We start from the raw sequence: 17,686 nt of genomic DNA on the forward strand, positions 1-17,686 counted from the left end.
TGTTTATATGGAAGCAACAATGGAGTCAAAATACTATTCCAAAACCGAATTCTGCTCTTGATTCACTCTCTCATCGCACCAATCTTCGACCTAACATTAAAATACTTTTACAATTATTCGCCACGTTACCAGTTACCTCTTTCACTCCGGAAAGAACGTTTTCAGCACTTAATCGCTTAAAAATTTTTTTGAGAAGCACCATTTCGGAAAACAGACTGAATGGGTTAGCTATGGCTAATATAAATAAAAAAGAGCAATTCGAAGAAAGTGAAATAATAACTGAATTTGCCAGAAATTCGCCTAAGAGGATGCAGCTGTCAGAGTGGAGCAAGTGACTGAACACTAAAACCAAAATTATTATTATTATTGTTATAAATTATATATTAATAAATATTTTTAAAACTATACTAAAATGCTTGAATTACGTTTAGAAACTTGGTGGTAGATTGTGGGGGGGGGTTAAGGGTGAATTCTCATATCCTCTTACCTTACTTATCCAAAAAAGTGGTTAGCCATTTAAAAATCCTGGCTACGCCACTGTATATATATGTATGTGTTTGGTATGTACTTAAAACTAGAAGAAGAGTAACTAAAATAAATGTAAAATGGTATAAAATGGCAATTACATTGCTGTATATTATAAATTAAAAAATAAATAATTCACAGAAATACCTTAAATATATATAATTAATTGCCTGTTTGGAGCTTGGATCAACCAATAGCACTTAATGATAGAGTATGGCCCTTCTAGCCCAACAACTAAAATATTGTAATAAATGTAATAAGAAATAAGTTAAAAATTTTATGTGCTCTTAGAGTACAACAACACAATAATAATGAATAAGTTAATAATTATAATTATAAATATAAATAAAAAAAAACTCACAGTTTGGTGGTGTGTAGACTGGCCAGCTGCACATCTTTACCTAAATCTATATAAAATAATTGGTACAAAATAATAAAATAATAAAAAAAATGTAGCAATTCTTGCCCACAAATAATAATAATTTTAGCAACAATTACGGCGATTAGCGTATGTAAAATTAATAATTGTAAATTGCGATTAGCGCATACACAAAAAATGGAATAATAATAATAATAATAAAAAAAAAAATAACACAAAATAGCAATTTGTGCACACATACTTGACGACCGTACGCCCAAGACAACAAAAATATAAAAAAATCACACACACGAATATTAAAATAATATACATAAACACGGGCTTTTATGGTTACATAATTTACGATTACGGACGATGATAGACAGATAGCAATAATTTACTTATAATATATGTGTGTGTGTGTGTGTGTTGCTGGATGGCTGGTGGTGATACGATAAAGTATAATTATAAAATCGCGGCGGCAAGTATTGTTACGCGACCACTGCGATTTCAGCGTGAACATGGCCCATCAAGTTTCTAAGTGCAATTTTAGAGATTGCTGGAAATTCTTGCCAAATATTCAACTAGAATGGTAATAATGGTGTAGTTTTGAAAACGATTTTAGAGTCTATTCACATGAAAGTTGAATCAACGAATCTTGCTGATATTTTATATTTTAAAAATATATGTAAATAATGTTAATATAATACGGTTCACGGCCCAGTACTACCTTGCTCGCGGCCCATGGGTTGGGAACCGCTGTCGCACACCATTATCGCAACACTTGGACGACGGCCACGACCGGTCCAATAGTCGTTCGTCCGTCGTGTAGAACAACCGAGACCTTGAGAACGTTCATTCGGCACGAACGATTTTCGCTTGACGACGAGGAAATCGCACGAGGCGTACCGGACACGTCCCTGCGATCGATGATCGCGCCCGCAATGGTATCCGGGCGAGGGAATAAATCTCCCTTCGCGAGAGCAACGATGTCGCGTCGTGCTTTCCCATCAGGCCGGTCGCGTAATTTTCCGACAATTTTAAACCTAAGATTACGGTCGGTTCCAACGTGATCGACACGTTCCGGACACACTTTCGGCTCTCATTCGCTGTCCCGCTCGTCCGTCTACCTTTTCGAGGGCTACCGTCTCGATTGTTCCGGCCCGACGATAAATAACAATAATAATAATATTACAATAATACCGATTCGCTGGTCGTGCTACGACGGCTACTTTGTTTGGGTTTTGCTTGTTTGCACACCATTCCGTTGGATGGCTCTGGTTTTCATTGTATAAACATTAACCCTGCCGCCGAGCGAATCTTGTTTATTTCTGGACGTACGAAACGCAGGGACGGAGAGGAAAAAATGATATTTACTGGCAAACAGAAATCGTGTTTTTGCCTAAGGAATGAGGGACTGCACGTGTTATATTTTGTATATGCCGAAAAGAATAAAACTACAAAAGTCCTCGTAATATTGATTTAGTTTCCATCAGAAACATTTCCACCGATTTCCAAATCGTCGTTTACCTTTCCGATTGGTTTTTGAATCTCACGGGACTACGTTTTACCAGCCCAACACACACTTGTCGGTTGTATTTTCTTTGCGTTTCATAAAAAAAACATTCTCGTTTTTACCTCACGAGTTTTCCAATTTTAAGATAAAATACATTTCGGTTTGTTTATTGTAGATTCATTTGACAACTTTCTCAAAGTATTCAATTAATAATGTATCCGCAAAATCAAAACGGTTTTATTTATTTTCACCGTTGTCATAAGATGTTATCATATCATAATGTTAAACGATGTCATACTACATTGGTTGAACACCAAATTATATTTAAAGGCAATATATCGACATTTAGAATCATACAACTTATTACTGTAAACATTTAACTGATCGACTAAGAGACACGAGAATTGAACATTCGTATATACATTTAAATGGTTATTTATTTTATAAGTAAGTTTTTACTTATTTAATTTTCTTCAATCATCATAACTTCATTTACCAAGTTATAAAACATTTTAGAACTTATTTTATAAAGTGCAACTCATTGCTGCCGTGGTTAAAACACTGAGAAAATGGCTTGAAGTGGCAATCAACTGATGGTTTTCAAGTGCCTATATAATATCTACGAAGGTTCGACGAGAACAAAATGTTCAATAACGTGATTACAATATAGACAGTGTATAATAAATCGTCAATAAGTGATAATATTTTTATATATATATATATATATATATATTATTACCGATTATTTAAGTCTGTCATTTAAAAACCAATAAGTATCTGTAAAATTGTAGTCGTACGTCAAATTAGAATAATAAAAATCTATTATCCTTTTACACAACACCAGTAGTTATAGTGGACAAAAATTTTATATCGATAGTGATAGTTTATTTCCATATTTATTTTGCGTCATTATTATTTTTATAGTTCTATACAGTTACCATTAATGCAGAGGGTTTTTATTATTTTCCAATTTACTTTGTTTGCACAGAAAACAAGACTCAGAAACATTATTTACTATCTGCTTTGTATTTGAAAATAATAAGAATAACTTATATTTGTTTTATTACTTATTTCAGTTGCCCATGGGCAATTCCCCGAATTATATCACTCGACGATGATTCTCACCAGATCCTTTTCGTTATTCATTTTAGGTCGAGTTCACAGAGACTATTCAGTTCTAGATGACTATCGACACGTCCCGCATCTCAGTTGTTGTATGTTTCTACACGAATCGTCAGATAAACATGTATTATACGCATCACGAGAAAGCCGAATAACGAGGATTGTTTAAACGGTGAACATTTGTTTTGTTATAAACTTAATTACATTGCACAACCGGAATCTATTTCTCCCTTTTTTTTTTTTTAAATAATACAAGCATGAACAAAATGGTTTGAATATAATTAAAATTATATTTTAAATATCATGTTTATTTTTTGACAAATAATATGGTTCTAAGTAATTGGAGATTTGGATTTTTAAATTGTTTACTGTCTTTTTTAACAGTTTTTACTTTTAAATTATAAACGGTAAAATAACTTATCACCAACAGTAAAATATGATATTTAAACAGAATTTATTTACTAAGAGTTTTTACATTTAAGGGGCCTCACCACCACGTCTTTTTTTTAACAAAAACTACTGTTTCTAATTCCAACGCTACGTGTCGAAAATTATCACGATTTTTATTCTGAAAAAATATTCGGATGCTCTGTAATATGTATAAGGGAACGATCGAGCCACATTCTTAATTTTTTTGTTTGAATTGCAATAAATATTGTTGTAAATACAAAAAAAATACAAAATTTCAAACTTAAATATTTAATTAACTAAATACAATTTTTAAAATGTGCCTCGATCGATCCCTCGTATATATTACGGAGCATCCAAATATTTTTTCAGAATGAAAATCGTGATAATTGTCGACACATATCGTTGGAATTAGAAACGTATGTTGGAATGAAAAATAAACATTTTTTTTTGCGATCACGATATTACTTGATGACATATGCGTGCGAGTGCGTGCGAGAGCCCCCCGTACCGTTATCGCACCGCGTCTAGCTAAATAAACCTAAACAGTGTAATACAATTGGATACGTTATTTCGTGGTATCCTATAATAATGTTAGCAATTACTTATATTTCCGCGCCCTAATATTAATATTATACACCTACATTAGATGTTATTATAATTTACTATCGTTCTGTATTTCAATTTTGAATTGATTATTCAGTCACTATTCAGCTTTCTTTCTGTAAAGGCTATTTAGTTATTGTAATTAAAAAAATGAATTCCAAATATAAAATGAAAACTAAAGTTCCTTTATCGAAAAGAAAAAAACACAAAGGTTTCATAAAGGGAATAAGAGACCACCATACTATGAACCAAAATAATAGAAATAATAGAGATGAAACACAGTAAGTTTTTAAATATATACAAATATTAAAATTATTATTACTATTATTATTTTTTTATTATTTACAAAAATAGAATCCCTTCTGAGTCATTGATTACTGTAAGTATCAGAGACAATAGGTCACATGTGAACATTTCTTATCCTCTTTCTTCAAGTGATATGGATTTAGCTTTACCATTAAATTGTGAACTCGATGAAAATTCGTACATAAGCTCTAATAAAAAAGTGTTAGTTACGTCATCTCCTTATATTGGCCAAACACCGTCCACTTCATTATTACTTAAGTATTCAGTAACTAGTTTACCACCAATCAGAGTTGTTGATGAAGCTTATACTAGGACAGAAAAAAATGATTCGATGGAAATCAATCTAACTGGTAGAAGAATTGTAAATATATCACATTTATTCAATGAAATTAAAAATTTAGACAATCATGAACCATTTGGTTGTGGATTTAAAAATCTGATTTTAATTGGAGAAAGAAAATTTGGATTTAAATCTATTTTCCATTTCAAATGTTCGATGTATAATATAAAAAAATTCATATCAACGGAAAGTGAAGAATTAATGAACATTAATACATCAGCGGTAGCAGGTGTTATGAATATTGGAGGTGATTTCAGTCGGAAGAAATTATGTGTACCATGAAAATACCAACAATGAGTCAAAATACATATCAAATTGAACACAAACTTGTTTGTAATAGTTATGAGAAGGCTGCGATTCAAACAATGAAAGAAGCAGCTAAAGTCGAGGCAGAGTTAGCCATAAAAGAAGGAGATATTGACGCCGATGGTATGCCTTTGATTACAGTGGTAGCAGATGGAAGCTGGTACAAAAGATCTTATAGAACCATATATAATTCACTTTCTGGAATGGTAAGTAGTTGCCAATACATTTTTTTAATCGATCTAAGACAAATGGACGTAAACAAATGAAATAATAAATCATCAATAAAAATATCAGTAGTAAAAATATTTTGAATTCAATGATATCAAATCATTGTAAAATGCAGTTAAAAATGTCATTGAGTGTATAAAATATAATATTATATTTTAAAAGTTTCAAGTACTAAAGAAATATCGATTTTGCGTAAAAATTCCCGGTTTTCCCGACGCTTTTGAAAACTACTTGTAGTTTTAGATTCTGAACGGAGTGATGAATATATTAATTTTACAATGATGTGTGTTTTTTTTTAATTTTTTTTTGTGCCTGGGGACAAAATTTGGAGCAGTAATAGTGCTTCAATCTTACAAATTAGGCGTGGTTTTAGGTAGCAAAGTAAATGTATATTGTACTTTGAGGGGTTAAAAGTGAAAATTTTTTAATAATTTTCAAACGCGCCGCGAAAAACAAAATCGAGCGTAAGTCAATTAAAAAATTTTTACGAGCGTCTAAATTTTAAATGTTTACGATACTAAAAATTTAAAAATTCACGAAAGATTTTGTATCAAACAGTTTTAGATATAAAATAAATAAATAAAATATCCTAGACTTACAAATCGTCTCCGTTCAGAATCGTGTTTCGTATACAATGATACCTATCATTGCATTCAAATTTAATTCATCCATTATAGTGACCTACTCTGTGACCAAGGTCCACTCTACCTTTACTATACAGCAGAGCGAGTTCCCAATTTTTTTTTTTTTTTTGATCTCCCTAATGCACTAACTAGATTTACTTTCCCATCAAACGAGATACTGAAGTGGAAAATCGAAGCATTATTTCAACTACTTATCGTGTACATAGGTAGAAATAAAAATAAAAATAAAAACACACATTGTAAAATCAATACATTCATCGCTCCGCTCAGAATCTAAAATAATAACATATTCATTTTCATCATTCATTGCGAATATTTATATATATTTATATTTATTTTTCCATCATATATATTTTTAGGCTGCAATCGTTGGATATCGTACAAAAAAAGTGTTGTATATGGATGTAAAAAATAAGTTTTGTGCAACTTGTGCTAGAATGAAAATTGGAAATAAAGTTAAAGATCATGAGTGTTATAAGAATTGGAAATCGTCCGATGGATCGTCAGCAATGGAGGCTGCAGTTGTTGTTAATGGATTCAAAGAAAGTGAACGTATGTATGGGATTAGATACCACAAGTTAATTGCTGATGGTGATAGCAGTGTTTATAAAAAAATTTTGGAAGCACGACCATACAAAAATCGTACAGTAGAAAAAATTGAATGTAAAAAATCATTTATTGAGAAATTTTTGTAAGAAAATGAGAGAAATCGCTTCAAAAAAACAAGCAGGGAAATTGGAAAATAGAAAATTACTACAAAATAATATTTTAAGAATGCGTAAAGGAATAGTTTCCGCGATACAATTCAGAAGAAAAAATAAAGATAATGATAGCGATTTACGAAACAATATTTTGAACTCAGTTGACCACGTTTTTGGACAACATACTAAATATCCGTCTTATTTTTGCAACAAAGTAAATACGATTAATTATTTAGAAAAAATTAAAGCTACAGATTCACTATTTTATTATAATTTAATGCAGCCTGTTCGTTATTTGGCCAGACAGAGTCGCATTCTAATGCACAACGTTGACAGCAATGTCGTTGAATCGCTGAACGGTATTATCGCTAAATTAATTGGTGGAAAAAGAGTTAATTTTGCCATGAATAGATCATACCAAGGCCGTGTATCTGCAGCTACAGTAATTAAAAATACAAAACGTCCGAATTCTCCGAAGCCATTCAACACGCGAGTACGGGACACCGATTATAATAATATGATTACGACTAGTGACTACCTGATGGTATGGAAGGGAGAGCGGTACCCCCATTGAATTGTACTCACACTAACAATCATTTACAACTAACACAAATATCCTGGACGGCTACGACGAGATTAGAAATTGCCTATATGTGCCCCTTAAATAATAGCAGTAGCGAGGCTCCTTAAATAAAAATATCGTTTGTTAATAATTTTTCAAACGGAAGTTGAATGTAGTTTTAGAAAATCCTAAATAATATTTTATGGTAAACTAAAAATAGTTAACAAACAAAAACCGTGCTCAAATGGAATTATAAACTTCTCACCATTAATAATTTTCAACTTATTATTGTAATAAAATATTATAACTATCTTTTGTGCATTATCAACTTATCCCATGCTTATAACTTGAATTTGTCTTACATTTTCTCTGACATATGAAAGAATAGTGTTGGAATAGAAAAATAAATAAAAAACTTCAAGTTGTATTAATTTTTAGTTTATTTGTTACAGTATATAGGTAAATTTATAGAGTTAATTTATTAATTAAGTTATATTTTATTAGAAAATTGTTTCAAGTAACAAATTCACATATATATGAGTATAATACATTTTTAAACATTAAACAACGGTGGCAAGATTTTCTATTAAACTATTATTTTATTTTATACCTACCTATAGTGTTGTTGTTATTTTTACGAACTTAAGATATTTGTTTTGATAAATGAAAATTGACAAAAGCTTAACAATTGAAACAAATTGAGTAATAGTGCATTGTTTAAAAAATAAATGATGCACTTGTTTGTTACGGTTAAAGTGGGATAGCTTTCTTTAACCTGCAGTTGTAGTAAAACAGTACCCAGAAACCTAAAAAAAAAAAAATGTTAGTGGTGATGGTTTACTCTGACCGGTCATTCTATTTCAATGTTTGAGCCGGCTGAAATTTCCACATTATTTATGAATAGGAAACGGATTTATATGTAATAAAAATACAGAAATATGTACGTATATAAGTATGATTTATAAAATATGTGCTAAAAACATCCAAATATGTAGGAAAAAAATTATAATTATTAAATTATCAAAATGATTTGTTGCATTGCATTATACAATATCTTTTAAATTATCAAATAATAAATGCCGCCTATTAGTTCTGAAAATATTTTTAAAACGGCTAAATGATCGTTCCACATCAACCTACATCAGTTGACTGAAGCATATTTGAAGCGCATAATATCAGAAGGCGATAATTCTAAATTTTTAGAAGGGTGTCCGCCACTTATTTTGTCATTGATTGATTTAAAATCAATATAGCCTGGAATTTTTTTCTGTAACAGCATGAATTTTCTTTTTTACAATATCTCCTATTGGTCCGCTTACGAGTTTTAATTTTTTAATCATTGATTCGACAATTTTCATACTATCATTTAAGGACATATTTTTGTTTCTAATTTTGTAAATGTATGTGTTATAAAACTAAAATTCACTGAGATGAAAATTAAATAAGTTTTCAATGTTTCATTTTGCATAATATTTTGAGCTTTTCTAATAGCGAGAGAAGTTACTGGATCTAAATTTGAAATAATTTCTTGTATTTTCGTACGAAGAAGACGTATGAATGATGAAATGATAAAATATGTTTAAACATATTTTCAAATTAATGTAATATGTAAAAATAGGAAATTATACTAAAATATGTAAAAATATATAAAATAAAAGTAGTATCATATTAATAGGAATGATTTAAATCTTCATGATTTCTTATCTAATCTTAAATATCTCGTTTTAAAAAAAATATGCATTTACATATAAACCCGTTCCCTATTCATGAACAATGTATATTTCACTGATAAATTAATTATATTATTGAACATTAATTTTGTTACATTGTTGTAAATGTAATTATTATTTGATACTCATTGTCTAATGATTTCACGATAGAATAATATTCGAAAAAAATTACATTGTAATCATAATTTTTAAACATTTTGAATTTCATGCAAAAAATATTTTTAATACAATTTATTATCAGAGTTAATGCTTAATATACTTAAAACAACAAAAGTTTTTTTCGTCAAGTATAATGCGGTAAATTGACTGGAGTAAAACGACTACTTAGTATTAATAGTAGCAACTATAAATTATACTATATTAGTAGTAATTACTTAATTGAGTTTTATAATTGGTACAGAATGAATGTAGATTTAAAGAGATGCTTAAAGCCAAGACGTAGAAAACTTAGAGATCTTTAATTACTTATATAGATAAATCAGTAGGAACGATTATGGTATAGTACGTGATTTGTAAACAGAATACAATTATAAAATGTTTAGTCTCTGGTACTTTCAGATGATTAATAATAATTGTTGAGTAAAGATTAAACAGTTATATTACACTAGAATAATTAAATACATTATATTATATATTAATTTATGGGAGAATAATATTTGTATAAAATTATAACTATAGATCGCCACACGTGTAACAGGATTAGTGGTTTAAAATTTTTTAATTTTCTTAAGATACGTTTTGAAAACGACAGTAATCTTTATTGTTTGTAGAATTGGGTTGATTCAGAAACAATATGTAAATAGCACAAATTATTCAAGTCGGTGAAATAATCACAGGTATTAATTAGATCAGCAACTATGAACTATTTTATTTCAGTCAGATAAGGTAAAATAATTAATACATTTAAAACTATTGAAGTTTAAATTTACATTATGTTATATAGTATTATAGTCTTTATGTTTCATAGAATTATTCGAGATATATGTACCATAATAATGTATATTATTTAGTAGGTATGTCTCTAAGTTATTTGGTGTATTATGTATTGGGTTTTATAAAATTATGACTGTGATAGTAGTAATTATAATACCATCATGATAATTTACAAGTCAATGACATGGTTGAAATCATTTTCGACCTAATAGCTAATCGGTCGATTTTCTTAACCATTGAAAATTGTTGTAGGACGAAACGAGATAGAAATTAAGGATAAAAAACGAGAAATTATTAAGACATTAAATTATTAAGAAACTAATAAACTACAAGAAAGAAGGATTCGGCAGCAGCAGTATTAACAGCAAGAAGCTGATCTATTAAACGGTTGCGGATGCGAGGGAATATTTGGCACCTGAAATCCTCACGGGAGACTACGACGACAATTGTTTAGCTACTACCCCTGGACCTAGGCACACCCCCTGTTGGCTTACAACCTTCGTGTTAGTGAGGGTGAATTTATGATAATCGTACTGTATACTCGTCGTCGTCGTTAGCCTCTCTCAAGGGAATCTACAGCAACGTGCTGCCGCAGTAAAGTATTCACGCACACATACGCAAGTATTCTCATACTCGTGCACATACGCACTAGCACGCGCCTACACATTCGCCTGTCTACCTTACCTATGTATACTCGGTTTAGCAATTAGTATATTAAGCAAGGACAAAAGGCGACGGACGTTACGGGTTAACAGAGGAGACGAGGGTGGAGAAACTTATAATAATTACGTCACGAGGATTGCGGAGATGTGCCTGGGTGGGTGAGGTACATGGCAGTGTTCACCGACCTGTAAAACGCATCGCGACTAACCACAGCATCGGCGTTTTCCCAAATATACTACACGCGTATTCAACTGGAACAACTACGAGGACTATGCCTACGACGATGAGGATGACGATGACGACGATGGTACTCCCAACTATAATATTATAATTGTTCCTGTGGCATTGTGCATAATATAGACACGTAATTTATAAATAATATATTATATTGTGTAATAAACGCGTACGCCGTCGTAAAGTGTATGCGTGTGCACAAAAAGCAGCGCTTCTACGCCAAAAACAATAACGGTTAATTTGATTTGTGTACCATATTTTTTGTTTTTACTGTCCACCTTCACGCTTTAGTTTACTGCGAGGGCACACACTTTGGGAATGTGTAGTCTTTTATTTTTTATCCTGTAAAATATCTACGCGTCAAAGGCCAGATAATTAAGGGGGAGATGGATTACATAAATATAAGTAAATACCTTTGAAATCCTACAATTTGCACAGAGGGTTATGAAATATTTAGAAAGAATTGTAACGTCTATTACACAGATAGATCAGTCGATAAGGCGGTTGAAAATGTATCGATTTGCTTAACCGTAAAAGTATTCTTTGGAAAGAACCATATACTCGTATTAAAAATCCAAGTAAAATATATTTTAGAATGTATTCATATATATTTGTTTTTTTGTGAAGTGCAGTATTTTTTTCCACGACTGTAGGGTGTATTAAAGTACGTACATTTTTTTATTATATTCTCATTGAGACTTATACTCATCGAGTAAAATAGTTTCGGGACACATCGTATCGGGTCGGTTATTAGTAGGGCTTAGAAATTGATGCACTTTGCATTTTTTTTTTGGAATTTTTTAGACAATGCTCTCCTGGCCACAAATGTGTTTCATTAGTACGTGAATCCGAAAAACTAATATTTATTTTGCATTTTTTGGTGTTTATTACATTTGAAATAATTTTTTGACATTTTTCGTCATTTTTACTGATTTCATATTAGTTCACTTCTTATCCTTTCTTGTCGACCATTATGCTAATAACGTAATACTTGTCCGATTTTATCTCGCCGATTACATTCGTAGTTGTCGTATTGTAGTGACTATTATTATACCTACATTTTATTATTTTTTCTTAATATTCGATTAATATCCGAATTTATCTTGTCGATTACAGTCATCGCTTCGTTGTCATATTATAGTAAATAATACCTATTATATCTAGATTTTATTATTTTGTTCATAATATTTTCGAAATGACGAAAATTAAAATGCCGGTTAGTGTTTGTCTGTGCCTCTCAATCACTTCAATGGACGTGGAGAGAAGTTTTTCCAAGTATAAATATTTATAAACAGATAATCGTCGTTCATTTATTTTTGATAACATCAAATACGCTCTAATTGCACAATGCAATTATTTTGATTTTTGAGTAATTTGTAAGCTTTAATAAATTTATAAAACAAATATTTGTAATTTTTTAATTTCATATTTTAAGGACATTTTTTGTAATTTTTAAGTCTTATTTTGAGTAATTTGTAAGTTTTGATAAATTTATATAGAATATTACAGTAAAATAGAGTAAACAATTTAAAAAAATGTATTTTTATTAATTTAAACCAAATTGTTGTAATTTTTTTAGGTAATTTTTAAGGACATTTTTTTTCATTTTTTATGTTATATTTGCATCTTTTTTTGTAGATAATTTTTTAATGTTTTCAAGGTCATCAACTTCCGAGCCCTAATTATTAGGTTATACGATATATTTTGATTGATTTGCTCAGTAAGTTTGATGAAGGCGCTTCAGTCAACAGCATGCGGGGCTCCTGTCTATCAATGAATATGTTAAACTTACCGCTCCTGTTTAGATTTATATTTTTTTGTTGACACTTGAATAATTTTGATAAAATCGTTGAACAGTTCAACTAAATTTGGCCATAAACTTCCTTCTTCAATAGTCTGCGGAACGAATCTCATACTCACGTTGTTAACATAAACATGATTATGAATTTAAAATCATCCAATTCATGTTATAAATAATAGGTTATTTTGCAGATCAGGCCGTATTTAATGTTACGTTTTTAGTACGAAATGTTTTGATTCATTTTCTAAGCATATAGAGAACTTTTAATTTTATAATATTTATTGCAACTATAAATATTTAAATAATTTTAAATTATAACAACAAATAATTGGTTTTATAATTTATATAATATTTATGCAGATTTAATTTAATTAAAATAATCATTATGGAATAATGAATAATAATGAAGAATAAATTATTTGTATAATAGTTAATCATTTATTTTTTTTAATCATTTTATGTAAGTTCTTGATTTTGTAGACTTAGTACTACTTATTTTTTTTTACATAGTATTAGATGTTGGTTTATTTATTCTAATTACTAGAGACAGTTGATTAAACGCTTTTGGAATCTATAGTCTCCAATAAATTTCATGATGATAAATAATAGAGTTAAATCAAGATTATCACTTGTTATCGTCGATCAATAGATTTACGATTGAAAATTATTTAGGTAATATGTTTTAGTTGAACGCTTTTATTATTTTTATGACATAAATGACTGAGTCATTGGAAAGGATTAATTTAAAAGTAGTGAAACGCAGTAGAACATTAAGTCGATTTCCCCGTGTCGTGCTTCTCGATAAAGTGTCACTGAGTTGATTACGCTTCATATTATTTTTTTTTAATTAAACTGTCTGATTATAGCGAAGAAAATTTTTTTTTTGAGTTGAAGGTTTTTAATTATTTTTACGTCTATCTTAATGGTTATTAGTTATAACCATAAATTAAAATTAAAATGTTACTATACCACTGATTTTATAATGAAAAACCAATAATTTATATTTTACCATTTATTTTTAATGAGCACATGTCCGTATTTACAAAGGTCCAGAATAATAATATAGTGAATATAATATATAGCTTGAAAACAAAAATTGTAATTTTTTTTTACATAATTATTATAATATGGTAACATCAGAGTGGCACAAGATTATACAAACATGGCTTTATACAGTTAAAAAACGGTAGGTTTAGAAATTCCGACGAGAATAATAAAATTAGGAAGATATTAATTGTTATAACTTTTTTTTAAAATTAATATTATATAAACAAATTTTATTAATCTTATAATTATTGCAAACACAAAGAACGGCAAGCGAATACATAATGAACTATATCGATAGTTGTGTAATGATGTTATAAGCAATTTATAATAAACTGTACATTAATTCTTAGACGTTCTTCTTAAAATTATTTTGGATCTAATTCAAATTTGACTTACAAATTAAAATATGATAGAAAATTGATTATGTTTATTTATTCATAATACATCTTCATAATTACATAATGTATAAGTACTAAGAGACAGAAAATATAATAATATAGGTATGGTATAAATATATTCTAATGAGAGTTAAATAATTATTATTGTTTTGATTTATTAACAGTTGCAACAATAATATATCGTTGTTTTAGTTTGCGGGAAGCTATATTTTATCTACGATAATACTGGTAAATATTTCTTAATTTATTTTTGTATTATTCTGTGATAACTCAAAATTAGGTAAATTATTTAAACATAGGTAACAAAGTCATTAACAACAAATTCATAGATTTCCATAAATTAATAAACGTATGAATGAATTATTCAGTCATTTTGAGTATCTTAAGTTATAGTAAAACGAATACACGAGATCACGCTATTAGATGGGTACCTATATATATATATATATATGTCCACATCAAATTATTATGTGATTAATATTAATTTTTTAATTTTATGCTGACACTAATTAACAATTAAACCAATAATAAAAAAAAAAAAAAAAATAAAAATAAAATAAATTTAGTAAAAATTAAATATAGTATAGATTCTAATGATTTAACATGAACAATAGTAATCTGTTTACGTTAGATTTACATTCCATATGTTTTCATAAATGATTATTATCTAGATATTATTTATTATTATTACAAATATTGTTCATCGAACGTATGAAAGTTACCAACTCATAGGTTTTGAATAGAAATTATTTACAAGGGGCATGTTATTAGAACATTTTGTATTACATTTTAGTTTATTATTTTAATAAATACGAGGCGTTAAAATGTTTCGCATTCTTGGCAAGTTTGTGTTGTTGCTCGAGATGTGATGTTTTATATATTTTGGTATGTCGATCAATATTCAAAAAGATTCATACTCGAAAGTTTGGTTAAAAGAAATCCACTAAATAAAAGGCTGATAAAAAACTAAATATTGTTGGTGTGGATTTAATAGTGAATATTAGAAGAAGGGACACATCTCTTACCGCTGTTTATGTAAGTAATACAATAATAATATTAACATTATTTTACCGCTTAATTAATAACAAGAAATTCGAAAATTATAATAATATAAAACAAAACTTAACATTACAATTTATAGTCAAAAGTCAGGTCTTAAAGGAGACCTGACCATTTTCAAAAACTTTTTAAGACCTGAATCAGATTTTGTTTTTGATGTTAATAACTTAAGTTTTTACATTTTCCCATAACGTTTAATGATAGGGCGTTTCAGATGAGAGTAGCTTAAATTTATCATAAATTCATTTTTATTACAATATTAAAATTCTACTTAGAAAATCAAGTAATTATAATATATATAGTATCATTATTTTTTCGAGTAATAGAACGATTTCGAATAGCCGAGTACGCAAAGTAGTTTTTGGTGAAAGTTGGCTATAAATCGTGGTCTCGAGGATAAAGAAAAATAATATCAACACGTACAACAATCTTGTACGAGACGTCCTGCAGACACGTGGACGTTGCTCATACATTTATGTATACAAATTATTTACCCTAACATATATTAGGTATATATAATTAATTACTAACACCTGGCGGGGAGGAAGTCGAAAATGACTGTAATTTGATAGAACATACGGTGGAATGGTCAGGGGGCTGAAAAGGTCCGATTTCGATTTCGTGTTACAATAATTTCGATCCGTCGCATGTGCATGTACTAGAAGATATATTACGTGTGTAATACCTGTGTATCGGTCGTTACAAAAGTCGTATAAACGGTCGGAAGAGGGGTCCGGCCGGTCGACACGGGTGCGACGTACTTTACACGTACGCGCGGACAGACCGACGTCATGTATTCCAACGGAAAAAAAATGAAACGGTTTCATTGGCGATACACACGTGTACGTAGCAAAACACGTCCAACGCGCGATGATGCGACCGATCGAGATTGGATCAAGCGGCCGGTGGGGCCCAATGGGAACAGCGACAGAGTTTGGCGGGACCTCCGTGACAGGGTCTGGAGCCGAGCCCGTGGCAGGGTCCGACCGGCTCAGACGGTCGTCTCGACACGAACGCGTTCGCAGTCGTCGTCGTCGTCGTCGTCGTCGTTTTGTCAACACATGCTGTCCTTGCACTCCAGGTACAGGTCGTCCGAGGACGACGGGTACCGTTTGCCGAGCACGTCGCCCGCACCGTCACCGTTCGGTTCCAGGAACCGTTTGTCGAAGTGCACGCGTTCAACGGACATTGGGTCAGCCGCGGCCGGAGTCTTGTGCGGCGCACGTCGCCGGCCGTCCGCGTCCCGCTGCGACCGGGACGCTTTGCACCGCAAGCACACTACAGCGGCCAAAACCGTGACCGTGAACAGCAGCACGGCCGTGCCGCCCAGGACGCTCACGTACGTCAGGTTCATGGCGTTCCGGTCCGCGCAGTTGATCGGGTCCTCGTCGAAGCCCATCGGGCAGTGCAGTACGCCGTCACACCAGAAATCCGAGCTGATGCATGCGTTTAGTTCCGGGCACCTGTGAACACACAGCAACGGCGAGACAACGCTAGAGATTAATTGATTTCCTAGATCTAATTTCCAGATTAATCCCGTCACCTCAGGCCCATGTTAGAACCTTTACATTATATATACGTTAATATCTTAACGTAAGTAATAAAAAAAAAGAATAAGAAAAAAGTAAGAAATAAAAATCCTATTAAGAATTCAATTGCAATCCATACAATTTGGACATGTTAAAGTGTTGCGCCCGATCAAAAGTATTTCGGAGTAGTTTTAACTGATCGAATATCGTTGTCCATTCAAACGGGCCATGGTTACAACATTTGACAAATAACGTGTTAACCCACGGATCTTATTCTGCCGAAATAAATTTCCAAATTATTTCTACGTCGAAATGGAATGAACGTTTAGCCCCTCAACAGGTAGGAAAATCACGTCCGTGAAGTTGGCCCCCCTACTTTGTCCTATCGAATTCAAACCTTCACCAATATTTTGGAACTAATTTGGAACTATTTGGAACCAACTTTTTATAATTTGGAACTTCACCCTTTTCTCGAAATAAGAGATTTTCGGTTGGGGGGGCCAACTTCACGCAGCCCCCCCACTTTGTCCTATCGACTTCAAACCTTTACCAATATTTTGGAACTAATTTGGAACTATTTGGAACCAAGTTTTTAGAATTTGGAACTTCACCCTTTTCCCGTAAAAAAAGTTTTTAGGTTGGAGGGGAATAACTTCTCGCAGCTCCCCCC

At 31.0% G+C, this 17,686-nt stretch overlaps 1 protein-coding gene across 2 annotated transcripts in view; it reads right to left on the bottom strand.

The window, feature by feature from the left end:
• Positions 1-15,059: 15,059 nt before the first annotated feature.
• The window catches only part of LOC112683335, a 401,285-nt gene continuing 398,658 nt past the window's right edge, over positions 15,060-17,686 (bottom strand). For both annotated transcript variants that reach the window (XM_025554337.1, XM_025554338.1), the window contains one exon: positions 15,060-16,950. In XM_025554337.1, coding sequence (XP_025410122.1) covers positions 16,542-16,950 — 409 coding nt within the window. In that variant the 3' untranslated portion in view covers positions 15,060-16,541. The remainder of the gene's footprint in view (positions 16,951-17,686) is intronic.

Source organism: Sipha flava, unplaced genomic scaffold (genome assembly GCF_003268045.1).
Source record: "Sipha flava isolate LNK unplaced genomic scaffold, YSA_version1 224_pilon_pilon, whole genome shotgun sequence".
Taxonomy (NCBI): domain Eukaryota; kingdom Metazoa; phylum Arthropoda; class Insecta; order Hemiptera; family Aphididae; genus Sipha; species Sipha flava.